This window comes from Coenobita brevimanus, chromosome 57 (assembly GCF_032717465.1).
Source record: "Coenobita brevimanus isolate Jiangsu-jjx chromosome 57, ASM3271746v2, whole genome shotgun sequence".
Classification (NCBI taxonomy): Eukaryota; Metazoa; Arthropoda; class Malacostraca; order Decapoda; family Coenobitidae; genus Coenobita; species Coenobita brevimanus.
In genome coordinates this window covers 18,024,775-18,040,511 of record NC_137010.1, presented here as the reverse complement: position 1 = coordinate 18,040,511, position 15,737 = coordinate 18,024,775, and the positions used below count along the sequence as shown (strand labels likewise).

General features: G+C 44.1%; 1 protein-coding gene across 1 annotated transcript in view; it reads left to right on the top strand.

Moving 5' to 3' along the window:
- The window catches only part of LOC145401914 (uncharacterized), a 74,223-nt gene extending 59,155 nt beyond the window's left edge, over positions 1 to 15,068 (top strand). The window contains exon 7 of the mRNA XM_080274020.1: positions 14,193 to 15,068. Within this exon, the coding sequence (XP_080130146.1) occupies positions 14,193 to 14,849 (657 nt within the window). The 3' untranslated portion in view covers positions 14,850 to 15,068. The remainder of the gene's footprint in view (positions 1 to 14,192) is intronic.
- Positions 15,069 to 15,737: the final 669 nt, after the last annotated feature.

Sequence of the window (15,737 nt, the reverse complement as noted above, 5' to 3'; positions counted from 1 at the left end):
TACAATGTAGGGTAGTGGATGTTGGAGTGGCCCTGGTGAGAGAGGATAGTGTTTGGAAACTCCCTGTACTGTTGTTTGCAGATGATACTGTGTTGTTGAGTGAAGACGAAAGGGAGCTGCAAGGCTTGGTGGATGAGTTTGGGAGAGTGTGTAAGAAACGGAATCTAAAGGTGATTGTAGGGAAGAGTAAAGTGATGGTCTTTGAGAGAGGTGAAGTCAGTGAATGTACAGCGAGGTTGGATGGTGAGGAATTGGAAAATGTGAGTACATTTAAGTACTTGGGTAGTGTGATGAGTAAGGATGGAGGTTTGGAGGGTGAAGTGCTTGAAAGGGTACAGCAGGGAAGAAAGGTTGCTGGTTCTGTGAAAGCAGTGATAAGAAACAGGGAAGTGAGCATGGAAGTGAAAAAGTTACTACATGACAGTATTGTGATACCAACTCTAACGTACGGAAGTGAAGCTTGGACGTTGTTGGAAGGACACAAGTCAAGAGTGAGAGCAGTGGAAATGAGTTATTTAAGAGGAGCCTGTGGAGTCACATGGAGAGACAGGCTGACGAATGAGGATATAAAGGAGCATTGTGGTGCGGATGTGGATGTGATAGGAAGCGTTATGAGGAACACACTGAGGTGGTTTGGCCATGTGGAGTGGATGGAGGGTGAAAGACTGACGAAGAGAGTGTGAGTGAGGTGGAGGGGGGAAGAGGGAGGGGGAGGCTGAGGATGAGATGGAGGGATGGGGTGGAGAGGTATATGAGAGAGGGGGGTGTGAGTTGGGAGCAGGGCAGTGAAATGGCGGAGGACAGGGCGACTTGGAGGTGATTTGTTTGTGGCCACCCCAAACGGTATTGAGGCATCTGGCAATAGATAGATAGATAGATTTTATCAACACCATAAGCAAGCACAGCTATTCAAGATTACAAGGAAAAGAAATCACAGAGATAGAAGCAAAACTAAGGGTGTGAGGATAATATGTTCAAGAAGTACCGCGAGCGCAGAAACAAGGGGGGTTCTCCCGCACTCGGCCAAGGCCGAGCTGGCCCACATCCTGAGTACAGTACTTGCCCACGGTTGGACGCAGCCTGCGTCGTCTGGAAACGAAAGGGTTATTGGTCTGATTCACTGTCCAGAAATTTCAGTTGCCAACATCAGTATGGGTATGTACCAATAGTTTCAGTGAAGTAAACACCCAGTTATCCATTTGTGCATAATTGGCAGGCATCATTATCTGTCAGAGTAAGTGGGGCTGAGTTTTTGAAATTCCGTGGAATGCCTGAAAATCCAAATCTGCACCATTTGTCAGAAGTCCTGCCACTAAAACATTGCCATAAGTCTTGTCACCAAAACATTGCTTTTGATGTTGCCAGACTTGACAGGTTTCTAACTTGTTACTTGTACTGCCCTATCTTTTGTTTTCTTCTCATATTCGGCATTAAATACACCCACTCTACATTTATCACTCCTCCTCAATACATGTTGTACCTTTTTTTCCTTCTTCCTCTTCTTCATGCATCTTGTCCTCAAATGATGATGTGTTAGAACCCCGCCCTCTTCCCCAAAGGCCACCGCTCTGTACTCTTTCTCCAGTACTGTATTGTAACGCCACATGGTGGCTGTGATTACAATGAAGTTCACAATGTTTTCTTCATTATCTCTGTCCTGTATGTCATGATGGCTTCGTGTCATCTGGTGGTATGTATCAGTATGGCACCTTCACCTGCCAAGTGCCCCAGGAAGGTTCTGTGTATCAAAAAGAAGCAGAAGATTATCAGGAAACTGGAGAAGGATTGGACAGTGAGTCAGGCAGCTGAGTTTTTTGGTGTCCCTTGTACAACCCTGCAGGTAACAAGAAGGCAAGAGTACATACCTTGCAGTACAGGACTGAATATGGGCAGACATTCCTATGTCTTGAACAGAAAATGATTGCCAGACCCAAGCACCAGGATTTAGACCAAACAGTGTTGAAGTGGTACCACCACCAGTAGGGCAGTGGTGTCATGGTACAAGCAGTGAAGCTCAAGGATACATTGGTGAAGTTTGCCTGACACTACATGATCACCACTAACCACACAGGACTTACTGTATCAAGAAATTCTGCTACTCTCTGGTGAGTTTATTCCTCCTAACATCTTTTGTTTTATTTCTGTCACATATGCTTCACCCATCTTCCTCTCCTCACTCATGGTAAGGTCTGCCTACCCTCTTTCTGTCTGCCTTGCCCTGACTAACCATCTTCGGATGTTGGGTGTACAGTGTGTGTACAGTACATCGTACACTACAGCACAGTGACATTTTAGCATACTAATTACAGCATTCAAGGGTGTTTTTCTGTATGATGAGTTATACAGTACAGTTATATGGTTTTATAAGGGGTTAGATTCCCTTTCAGGGATTTGGGGGAGGATCTTACATCAATTTCCATCACTACATCACCTTCCAACATTCTGTTGGCTGCTATACCCTGGATAATTGAGAGTTTACTGGTACAGTATATTGATTTTGTAGGAAGTGAATTACTTTCATCCTTGTAAAGATTTGTTTGACTTTCTGAAACATTTTTCTGCTTCAGTTAACCTCCTCAGCACAAATAAGGTTCTCTATACAGTGCTTCTTCCTATAATGCGGGTAATGTAGACTGGCCACAAGCTGCAGTATGCTTTTCTGAGGTATATGTTCCATATGTCTTCATTGTAAAGGGCTATCCTGGACTGGACATTTTCCAAAGTTGCCCTTTTCACCCTCAAATCCAACCCAAACCCTCCAAAAAACACCTTACTGACATTCACTCTGGTAGTTATACACAGGAATTTATCAGATATACATAAAGTTCCTAGACATATATACTTAAAAAGGCTAGGTCGCTAACCTGACTGGCCCTGCTGGCCACACTCATTGTCACTGGCGCCCCTACATCCCACTCTCTGTAGTCAGTGTCGAGATGTGGTTGGCTGGTTCCTTTCGTCATCGTAGTCAAACCCTTCAGGGTCCATGGAGGAAACAATGGACATAATCTCTTTGTCAGGTTCAACATTGTCTTCCGGGCTTGAATTATCGCCAGAGGATGGTTGTTGTGAAGTTTCCTGATGGACTCAAAAAAAGTCTGTGATCACCTGTTTCTGAGCATTCATTCTCTCCCTAAACATCTCTGTGTACTGCTGAACATCATTGGCCACTAATGCAGCAGTTTGCTTGGCGACATCCATATCTGTGTCTTGGTTGGTGATGACTGAGGTGAGTCTCGTACAATTCCACATTTCTCTCAGCATGCTCGATGCTGTCCCTCCCAGTGGCCTTTCCTCTGGCTCTCCCTGTTCTTCACTCTCTTCCCAAAGCTGGTCCAGCAGTTCCTTGGTGTCCAGGGTGGGGTATGGGGCAAGAATCTCCCGTATGTCAGCAGTATCGAGTTGTTCCATGCCAGTGACTCTCCTTGCTGCCTCCACCGTTGCGTCAATACTCCATGGCTCGATCTGTGGCCTGGCAAACCTTGCTAAATGTTGTGCCAGGCATGATGCACCATGGCTTGTGTAAGCATATTCCAGGCTTCATCAATGGTGTCCACTCTGTTTTTGATGTTGAACGACTTCCAAAAGTTGACGACAGACTGTGTCTCCTTTGAGTGCTGTGTGGCGGTGGCGATGGCAGTGGGTGGCAGTGGTGAGTTACAGTTCATGCCAGGGGTGGGTGACTCAGGCCGTGGTGAATCTGGCAAAGTTGCCAGTGTGTCCAAATCTTCATCGGTGTTGGTGGCAGCTGGGAGTATAGTGAAGTCCTTCGAGGCATAGGTTGCCCTCAGCACTGCAATCACTTCTTGGACGAGTGGCTGGAGGAGTGAGGTTGTGTTTGGAGACATGAACACAACCTTGATGTTGGGGTGGCGATCGTCAAGGAGTGTTGAGTGACCTGCCACATTGTCTAAGAGGAGCAGCTTCTTAAGTGGCAAGTTGCGTCGCTTGTAGAAATCTTCTGCTTCTTTGGTGAAGCACTTGTCAAATCATTTGAGACAGACTGTGCCCGACATCCATCCCATCTTGTTGTACAGCCAGTGCACATTGAGCTCGTCCATGTCACAGTTCCTGTAGGCATGTTGTTTCTTGGATCTTGAGATAACATGATGTGTTATTTTGTAGGTCCCAGAGGTATTACAGGTTAGGAGTAGAGTGAGTTTTTCCTTAGATGCCTTGTAACCACACGCCTGCTGCTCACACCGTTGGATGCAGGTCCTTGTGGGCATTTTTTTTTTTTTCCAAAAAAGCCCCGTCTCGGCACCATTAAAAATCGGGTCCTGGGTGTACCCACCGTCTCTGATGACATCTCTAAGAAATGCTGGGAAGGCAGAAGAAGCAGAAACATCGGCACTGGCTCCCTCACCAGTTAAACAAACACTCCTTAACCCATTCCTCTTAAAAAAGAATTTAACCAGCCTTTTGAGGCCTGGAGGATGTTGGGCTCTCCTGGTTTAGCCTTCTACTTATTTGACTGTTGAAATGCTTGGCTTTGTCATGTAGCATGGTGCCATCAGTAGGGATGTTTCTCTGTCTCTGCCTCTTGATGAACCGAAGTAGAAGTCACTCCTTGGTCTTCAAGTGCTGCATTCCTGATTTTCATTGCAGCTTGTCCTTCTGCTGTGGGGTTGCTCTTGACATATGCCCTTATCTTTTCTCAGTCTTTCCAAATTGTCCTAATGATGGTTTCATTAATCTTGTGCATCTCTACAAAGTCAACTTGCCCCTTCCTGCCCTCCAACTCTTGTACTATCTCCACTTTCTGGATGTAGGTGAAAAGTCGTCGCTTTTTGGTGGGTTCCAGTCGGCTGAAGTGAGTAACACTTAGGTAACAATGCTTTGTACCATGGAAGTAGCAACCTCAGATGCGGCCACGAGGCGGGAGACCACCAAAAAACAATGTAGGATGCCCCTAGCAGCCAGTGGGAGTACTTAAGGATGTGACGTCATGTGACCAATCACAGTTCACCGCTCACCTGACTTTATTACTTGCAACATTTGGTTTCAGCAGGCTGTCTGAGATCCAACACCCAACAACTCACCCCAGTGTATCTGTTTGTGACTGTGGTATATATTTTTTGGTCATGCTGTAAGTTACCGTATAGGTACAAATCCGTGTTGTAGGATACCATGTTACAGGAGGGAGCACTGTATCTTGTTACTTCTGCTCCTCCTCCACATTATCGTCATCATCATCATTGTCAGTAATGCCTAGCTTCTCTTGGGAATCCCTCAACAGGGGATGACCATAACTGAGCTACATCCATGCTGCTTTATTTTAGCATACCCCTCATTCTCTCGGTCACTTTTCCTCTTACATTTTTCTCAACACAGTAGTGCTTCTCTCTTCCATACCACATGAGATTTTTCTCATGCAGCATTGCCGTAAGTCTCTTTTTTGAAGACTGTCTTTAGCAGTCTGTCTGTGCAGTCTTTGAATATGTCTGTACTGTTGTTGCATCTTGGAGAGCCACCATTAGGTGACCAAGACTGATGCATGCAAGCATATTTGAGCCTTTATAAATGATACAGTACTATATTATCTACCCTTTTCATGCTTGAAGCTGTTCTGAAAATGGTCATTTCTGTATTATGTAACTTAAATGTTACACATTTCCATTGCCCTGGTTTTATTACCATTGGAGAGTGTTGGCACACACACTTTTCATCCTCTCCACTGCCAAACTAACAAACCTACCTTTGAGAACACTGCCAGACTAACCAACCATCCTTTGAGAACGCTGCCAGACTAACCAACCATCCTTTGAGAACGCTGCCAGACTAACCAACCATCCTTTGAGAACGCTGCCAGACTAACCAACATACCTTCTCTCTGGAAGCGATCTCTTTAACCTCACTCCATTTTGTCATTGTTTCACAGTGCAGTTGTCAGTTATTTGAAATTTCACAAGTACCTCACCTCCCATTTGTATTTGTGCTCTCAGTTCATCCTGCTTCCCCTCCATGTCATATACTGTACAGGCAAGTCCCGGTTAACAAGCAAACGCTTAACGAGAATTTGCTAATATGAGGTCTTGGAATTTGCACCACCACCTTTTTAACGAGCAGGCAAAAATCCTCACTTATGAGAATTGAGACGAGGGTCACACCGCAGCTGTCTGCCGTGTTTACCTTGGCGGCTAGGAAACGAGTCGCACACTAGCTCTGCAAGCTTCTTCCCGCCTTATCTTCGTAAACATTCTTCCAGCCAAGCTTGCCCAGTCAAGGTCGGCCTTGAAGCGTGCTTTTTGTCTGTGCCCAGGATTACCATATCACCACGTCTTCTAAGCATTCCATTGCAACCCCTAGTGCTCCCAGTGCTAAGCGTTCTCGGCTTTCTATCTCTGGAGATAATTTGGAAGCACAAATGGGGTGTGCGGTGGCGGAGCTTTGCTCTGCCTACAAGCTCTCATCCATGACTGTGTGCACCATCCTGCAGAACAAGCAAAAACTTGCTGATTTGGCTGCTTCATCCAGTGTGCCTCTGAGTGCTACCCAGACCCACGCCCATGATTGTGTGATGGAGAAAATGGAGAGGCTGTTGTGAGTCTGGGTAGAGGACCAGACTCAGGCCCACATGCCTCTTTCCAAGGCACTGATTCAAGCCAAAGCACTGAAAGTGTGGGAAAGGTGCAAGAAAGAGTATGATGTGAGTGTTTTAGGTAGTGCAGGTAGTGTGAGTGATGTGACGAGTGATGGCGGCACGTCGAGTGCTGACTCCAGTGGTGGTGCTAGCTCTGAAAGTAGTGGTGGTGCGGGTCCCAGCCAGGCCCGCAGCAAGCCCTTGCCTGTCAGTGACACCATCACGGCCAGTGATGGATGGTTTGCATATTTTAAGAGACATGCAAACCTCCATAATATCTGCATTCAAGGCGAGGCGGTGAGTGCTGATACGGATGCAGCAAAGACATTCCCCGAGCAGCTGCGGAAGATCATCAAAGAGGGCGGCTATGACGTGAGGCAGGTCTTTAACCTGGACAAGACTGGCCTCTTCTGAAAGAAGATGCCTTCCTGCACCTACATTTCACGAGAGGAGAGGTTGGCACCTGGCTTCAAGGCCGGTAATGATCGCCTGACTCTGCTTCTTGGCAGCAGTGCTGCAGGGGATGCACGGCTGAAACCTCTCCTGGTGTACCACTCCAAACACCCAAGGGTGCTGCATGGCATATATCTCTATAGCCTCCCCGTTGTTTTGCGAGTAGGCAAGAAGGCTTGGGTGACGAGGACCTTGTTCCTGGAGTACCTGACGGAATACTTTGTGCCCTTCCTGAAGAAGTACTGCGACAAGAACAACGTGGCCAACAGGTGTTTGCACTTCCTGGATAACACCCCGGGACGCCCAACAGCCATTGAGGAAGTGATCCTGAATGTAAAAGTGGTGTTTCTCCCACCTAACACCACTGCCTTACTGCAGTCCATGGACCAGGGTGTAATTGCCTCCTTTAAGGCATATTACACCAGGAGGTGTATCCGGAAACTTAACGACGCCTTAGATGCTGGGAAGTCTGTCTACGAATTCTGGAAGGCGTACAACGTTAACCCTTCTGTGTGTGTCAGACCCGATGCTATGGAAATAATGTAATAACTGCATGGGTTTAGGGAAAGTGCGGCTGCCCGCTCCAATACCTTCAGCATTTGTCTGTTAGTGGAGAGGGAAGGTAGTGTTGCTTGGCTTTCTCTGGGTTTTTCCAAATATCTATTTTGGGGTTACCACACCCAAAATATGACCCCCCCCTTTTTTTTTTTTTTGCTTCTGTCACAGTAAATGAATGTGCCAGAGGGTTGTGGCGGCCACAGCAGATTCTTCAGGGACCTGTAAGACTGTGAAGCGAAGGATAAGTCTTAAGTGTTATTCTTATAAGATTAATAGATTTTACTCTATACCCTTATGGTAAGTTTTGCCATTTTTTGTGTTTTTCTTTGGTCATCCCTAAAGAAGTAGATGTGTTTTTAGTTGAGTTATTTAGGGCTTCAGATTAAAGTAGAAAGGTTAAATTTTGTGTATTTCTTCAGATCCATTAAAGTTTGAATATAAATGTGCTTTTTCATTTCCAAAAATGGTTTTGTCAGACCCAACGAGTGTCGGGAAGAGGTATGTAATGAACGAATGCTCCAAAGGGTTAAGGAAGCCATCTGCAACATTAACCCCTTAACCGCGGGGCGTCACATTTGTGATTCTGTGTTATTTTGAATTCGCCCGGGCTTTCAAATGGTGTCTTGTATCATCTATCAGTACTACCAGTGTCCTGCTATACTCAGTTCTGCTAATGTCACCTGTACTCCCATCCACTGTTGACAATTTAGCCATTTTTCTCCTGTCCTTGACTCCCCCCCTCCATACCTCCCCTCCATTACCCTCTCCTCCCACCTGACAGCTGCGCTGCGCCGCACAAATGCTGGACGGATTTTTCCACTCATTTTATCCATTGAAATGTGCCCTTTGCCCAATTCTTATACAAAATAATATATAAAAGAAAGAGAAAAGGTAATTGATACTGCCATACATCTGGAATGGACTAATTATCACCTGGCAACACGCCACGTGCACTCGTTCACTAATTTTCCCTGTTTATTTCCCCTTTAAATATGCCGTATGACCTGTTCTCATAATAAAAATATATATATAAGAAAGGAAGGGAGAAGCCTAAGTGATATTTACATTCACCTGGAACTACCTAATTTATTATGTATTGTCTAGATTTCCTGCCAATCATTTCATAGCGTATATATTAGCAGCTGTCACCACGCTGACATTGGCAGCCCTTCACTACCCCTAGGCAACAGCATTCAGTTTACTGTCGTCTTTCAAGGTGAAACCACGTCGGATTCACGCCTGTCCAATTCCGCCGCTTTTTAGCCCCATGCAAAGGGCCCTTTGACCTATACCCCTACTAAACCTCGTGTGGAAAGGGGTAAAGGGCTAAATGACTGCTGTGGAACGTGAACTAGCAAATTTATCAGTGATAATGATGGACAGTGACTACAGTACGATCTATCTGGTGACTCTAAAACTGTGCAAGTGGAAATGTAAATAATGTGTAAACAGCAAGTGAAAGCCATGAATGTAAATATAACTGAACAGTGGAAAATAGTTTTATAAGTTACTGCAAGTGACAGTGCATAACATAGTGTAAACAAAATAGAAATGTAAATAAAATAGAGAATGTAAATAGAAATGTAAATAAGTAGTAATATAAGAATACGAGTATATATACTGTACTAGGAGTAATGAAAGTGAAAGTTTCACCCTAGCATGTATGAATACTATGAGTTATGAAAGTGAAAGTGACAGATTCATTCTCCACGCGAGTATATGGGACGAGAAAGTGAATGCTATGTATTTTACTGAAAGAGAAATTGAATGCCTACAGTGACAATAAACTACTATTACTGAAGGAAACTTATGGATAAAGACTGCAGATATATATAAGTGTTATATAGTAATAGGAATATAAAGTGTGAGTGTTTTTATGAATAATAAATTACGGAATACCAGTGTGGAATGATCGCAAGTGGGAAGCTCGTACGTGCTCGTAATTTTCATTGCTTTCACAGTTTTTTTTTTGGAGTATGGATTCCAAACTATTGAAAATCATAGAATAGTGTTTCTAGTGATAATACCAGGCTGTGGTAATCATATTACGGGGTGTCGGGAAGTGTAAAGTGGAGACTTCGTTACCCAACTTCAGAAGTCTCCACAAGTCCTACGGTACTCGACGAAGGCTCAACAAACATCCCAGGAGAAAGCTGAAGGTATGTGCTATATGCATATATACCGGTAATTATAATATTCTAGGACTAATAACTGATTTTTGGCAAATATTTTTTCAAAGTCTGTCAGAGCGCGAATATCCTAGCAGGACACGCAAGGAGTGCCAAAACAACCCCGCAGTTTAGTGGTTAAGGAATCCTGGGAGGAGGTGAAGGAGGGGAACCTGAATGGAGTCTGGAAGTCGCTGTGGCCCAAGTGTGTGAACTCGTTCCATAGCTTTCCGGCCGAGCTGGTGGCTGATGTACAGAACATCGTTGCCCTTGCACAGACTGCCGGCTTCGACGAGGTTAACCAGCAGGACATGGAGGAGCTCCTGCAGTCCCATTCACAGGAGCTGACAGATGATGACCTCTTCCAGCTTGATGAACACCGAGAGCAGGAGGTTGTGGAGGAGGATAAGCTGCCTGAGGTTAAGGAGCTGACCACCAAGTTCCTCGACGACATCATCAACAAAGTGATGGGACTGGCAGACGATATGCTGGATGCAGATCCTTTTACCGGGCTATGAATTTGAAGACAGGGATGGTGAAGCTGCTGTCAGAGTACAAGGAGCTACTCTGTCAGAAGAAGGCGAAAGCAACCCAGACCTCTATCAATAGTGTCTTCAAGAAGAAACCTCGCCCCACGACTAGCACATCATCGTTGGATCCAGGCCCCATTACGAGCAAGGCAGTTCCCAGGACTTTGTTCAGATCCCCTACACCTCCTTCCTCCAAGCCCTCTGTATCCCACACCCCACAGCCACCAGCATCCTCATCACCGTCGCCACCTCAAGAGGAAGAGGAAGATTTCCGTGGGTGTGAGAGCCTCCTCTCGTCTCGGTCATCAGAGGCAGAGGTGGAGGAGTTGGGCCTTTGATTTTCCCACCAGCCTCCCACCACCGCACCCTCTCAGGCCTCGGAGTGAGGAAATGAACCAGCCGAGTGGTGGTGGAGCATACCTGGCATACGTCATGGAAGACACTCGAACCCAAGTAAGACAAATCAGTTGCTTGTTTAATGTTTTCCTTCCATTTCCTAATGCTGTTAGATGTATTACCTTCTTGTATTAACCCTTTATTCCAGCTTAAAATGATCAGAAAGTCAGTTTTGGTGGTTTGGGGGGAGTTTGCTCAGAGGCCTTACTCCCTAACCCTATTTTTCCCACACAATAAGTTCTCCACTTCATTTAACGAGAATTCGGCTAATGAGGAAAATCCCTGCTCCCAGTTAGCTTATATGATAGGAACCTGCCTGTACAGTATTGCATGCTAATATTTATTGTAATGTCCATTGATATAGCTATCATTATTTTGCATTTATTTGCATTCTTTTAATATTTTCATTTATACTCTCTTGGACTCATTCTGGCAGCAAAACTGCATCATCAGCTTAGACACAGCATAGTGTACAGTGAAATATTGAATTTTGATGGTTTAGATTTCAACAATTCAAATTACGATGCATTTTAAGTGGTCTGCCTATCTCACTTTTTGATGCCAAGATCGTGTTTTTCGATGCTCATGGGGCCTGACTTCACCCAAAACAAGCTATGTGCAAGGTGATGTTCTATTGTCGGTGGCCATCTTGCGACTGTCCTTCCCTCTAAAGCCAAGCGCCGCAGTTTCAGCCTGTACCTTTCATGTGTGGATGTGCATTTCGCTGCACTTTTGTTGTATGTATTTTTGTTGTATTTTCTTTGCAACTTACCAGTTTCAAGATGGCAAGCAAGAATGGTTCTTCGGGTAGCAGTGGTAATAGACAAGAGCAGCCTGACACCTCTAAATCATTGCAACCAAAGGAGAAAAGGGAATACAGGAAGGGGCAGAAATACATTAAGTACAGTACAGTATACCCTTGCTAACAAGGCGAAAATCCTGGAGTACCTGGACGAGGGTGTGACTGATTTTATATAGTGAGGTTTGGAGGCCCTGAACCCAAACTAATTTTTCCCATAAGAAGTTCAATTTAAATTTTGATTATTTGAATTTCAATGCGAATCTTCGGTATGCATGTCTGTCGAAATTCGAGATTTCTCTGTATATACAGTAATCCCCGTACTTTCCAGACGCCCACTTTCTGGACGTTATGGGCCTGGACCTTCGGAACCCAAAAATGGCCAGAAAAAGAAAAAAAATCCCCGCAAAATCCGAATTTTTTCCCACCCGTAATTTGAAATTGCCGCGCGGCACCGAACAGCTGTTACACCACGGATGCTTCACCCCTTCCTTCCTCCCCCCTCCCTTGTCAGGGTTGCCATTTGGTATTTTTCATTACCAAGTTTGGACCAATTTGGTAATGAATCAGAATAATGCTTTACCAAACGGATTTCTCACATGTATGAGGATTCACAGGATGGAAATGGTGGATTGTTTGCTCTCTTTGATTAATCTGCTAGCCAACATAGCATGAAAATAATCAACATGCTGTTAATTATAAGAAGAGTGATTACATGTAATTCCACTTGTATATATAATTAGTGAAGAATAAATGCTAGCTTTACAAACTTGGTAATGAAAAGTTAAATTTGGTAATGAAAATTGAGGAGTTTGGTAATGTGGCCATTGCGATCTGGCAACTTTGTTTCCCTGTCACCAACACTCCAACAGTTACTGCCTAACTTCGATCGCGAGTAGATGCTTATTGCAATGGAAGCCACACTTGCTCATTTTTTGTGAATAAACAGTGAAAAAACTGCAATACATCGTCACTAGACCACACGGGAATTTACATTGTTGTGCATTGTTAAGAAATTAGAATTTAGTGTGCAAAGGATTAACTGTGGAGTGCAAATTGGCAGTTGAAACTTGTGTGGTGCAGTTAAGAACAATCTGCAGTGTTAAACAGTTATAACTCATAGTGCAAAGAACTAAGTGCAGCGCAACACTGGATTACTGTACATGCTTCAAGAGCATTTTCACCACTGCCAAAGCCTTAAGAAGACTGCCACAGACATGCTGTAAGTACCTTGGCTGAGGTTCAGTCACTTCTGATTCCTCATTCTTTGGTTCCTTTTCATATATTTCATGCTTTATGTCCATTATTGGTGTGAATAGGGTCTTAAATAGGTTTAAATAGGTGCTATGCATGTCCGGTATGGAGTTATTTAGGTGGCATTCAAAGTTAGGCTGGGTTAGGGGCCGTAAGTACCAGTCTGGGAGTTATTTAGGTGGCTTTCAAAGTTAGGCTGGGTTAGGGTCCATAAGTACCAGTCCAGGAGCCAGGGGCCCACTTTCCGGACATGCCTTTGGCTCTATTACATCGGATAGTAGAGGGATTACTGTATATTGCTGGAGATCGAGCAGCGTGGAGAGCTGCGATTAGGTGACCAAAACTGATGCATGCAAGCATGTTGAAGCCTTTATAAGTGAAAGAAAATGAAACATTACTCTAGTTCAACTCCTGTGCGTGCTGTACTCAGTTTCAACTTTTTTTTTTTTTTTTTAAGGAAAAACCTGTAAGGCTTAAGGGTTAGGATATTAATGCAGATTTTTCTGTGTAAAATTGTAGAAATGAGGTAAGTTTGCAAAGGAATTGGAAAGTAGATTGGTTCAAGAAAAGTGGCTGTTGCTGTGAATACTTTGATATGAATCAGAGATTCAAGAGGATGGCACGAAGGTGTGTCTGTGCTAACTTTATCATTTGGGTGTGATATATTGATGTGGCATAAATAAAAAGCTAAGCCATGATATGAAGCAGAATGAGTGTGATATATTGATGTGGCATAAATAAAAAGCTAAGGTTGCTCTGAAGACCATGATATGATGCAGAATGAGTAAGCATAGAGACAGCAAGAAAACTTCATTCCAGGTGTGTCAGTGTCCAGATAAATGTGTGAGGATAAAATTGGTGTGGCATGAGTTTGGATAGTGTAGAGATAGCAGTTAAAATGGAATTTTCAGGGAATTTTTATTTAAGTTGCATAGATTTGAAAACAAAGATTTGGGGAAGATGTGGAATAAAGAAACTGATTGATCAGAGAGAAGATAGTGTGCTTAGATATGAATAGGGAGTGAAAATGGTATATGTGATTGAATTTCGGGGTGGGAGGCAGCATGGAAAGCCCAAAAGTAAATGATTGGATATGTAAAGTGGGTGTGTGAGAACAAAGTTGGTCAAGTAAAAGAATTTATGAATGATAGAAATTGATGAGTTAAGTATGCATGGAAATGCACTTGACAACTGCCTCACCCTTTCTTTAGTTTGTCAGTAGAAAGTCAGTACCCCCCCCCCTCAAATCTTGTGAAGCACATTTCTGTGTGTCTCATTACCTGCAAAGTGGAGCTGAGAATTTTAAATGTTTGAATTGGAATAAGTGGATATATGTCTCATATTCATGGGCAAGTTGACAGCTTCTGTTTTCTTATACTGGTTCCAACTCAACTCACTAAATATAGGAACACTGAATAAGGGGTGTGATGACAATACACCTGTATTTTCAGGAGGGTGAAGTGAGCTGTGAAGCAGCAGCAGCAGACAGTGGGGAGAGGAGCCAGTCCCCAGCTGCAGATGACAGCCGCAGTCATGAAGCTGACAGCACCTCACAACCCCAGCCCAACCCAGCCTCACATCCAGCAGCAGAGTCCTCAGATTCCTCCACTGCACCCACTGATCCTCCCACTCAGACCTCCTCACTTGATGCCCCAGCATCCTCAAATGACCCTGTCAGTACCCCAACACCTTCCAGTGCTCCTCAGGATTCCCCAACACACTCAGATGCCTCTGAGAATGTTTCCTCAAAGCTTTCAGAAAATGACCCCACCACGTCTGAAAATTCCCCGGATGACACTGCAGCTGTCCACACTACCTCAGAGTCCACCACCACCACCATCACCACCGTCACCACTACCACCACTGCCACCACCACCACCACAACCACCACTACCACAACCACCACAGCAGACAGTAAAGAGGAGAGGGACCCCCAGAGTAGCCTGGACTCTGCCCCTGCCACCTCATCCACCAGTCCTGCCCAGTCTGACACCTCGGAGACAGAAAGAGACAAATCTGACGTGAAAACTGAAAAGGATACCACTGGTGTCACTTGCTCAAGTTCAGAGCCAAGTGAATCAGAGGTGAAAACCAGTGATGAGAAATAATAATTAAAAAAAAAAAAAAAAAGAAAAAGAAAGCCTAAACAGATTTTTTTTTTTTCCTAGTGAGGTATTTTTATAAAGAGATCAGTTTTACACATCCGTACCTGCAAGAGGACTTTTTTGACATCTTCTTCGTTACATCAGTAAGTTAGTTGTCCAGCTGCTGAAATGGTTGAGAGGCTGCTGTTTGCTTCTTTTAGTTCCTCTGGGGTTTAAAGGAGGCTGAGGCCTATTTTACTCACAGATCTCGGTAACGATAGAAGAGTTTAATTGGTTGGCATCATTGTAGGAATGGTCAATAAGCTCTGGTTTCTTCTTTTTCATCCTTTTAGGATCAAAAGAAGTTTGAGCTAGTTTCACGGATCTTGATAATGACAGAATTATTTGGCTGGTGTGAATCTGGGAAGGTTGAGAGGGCACCAATTGCTTAGTCCCTTTTGGGTACTGAAGGAGGCTGGGGCTGATTTTGCAGATCTCTTAATGACTGAAGTTTGTTTGAGGTATGAGTTAGACAAGTTTTCCCAGGTTTCCTCTTAAGTTTTCAGTGATACGGCACGGCTGTAATGGAAGTCTAACAATCTGTAATGATCGTTGTGCAGTTTAAACCTGGTTGGCAATGTTTGACTGATCACATTTTCACAATAATAATACACTTCCAGTTATCTTTGTCATCATTATCATCAAGGTTTTCCTCATATTTAGATATTACACTACTTATCCCTTTGAAATCAAGAGACACTGGATGATGATGATTGCTACTGCAGTATTATGTTGGTAGTGAGAGCAGCCAAGCATTGTTTCATCTTGGTGTGAGCCAAAATAGAATATGATTCTCTCTCTCTCTCTCTCTCTCTCTCTCTCTCTCTCTTTCTCTCTCTCGAACACACACAC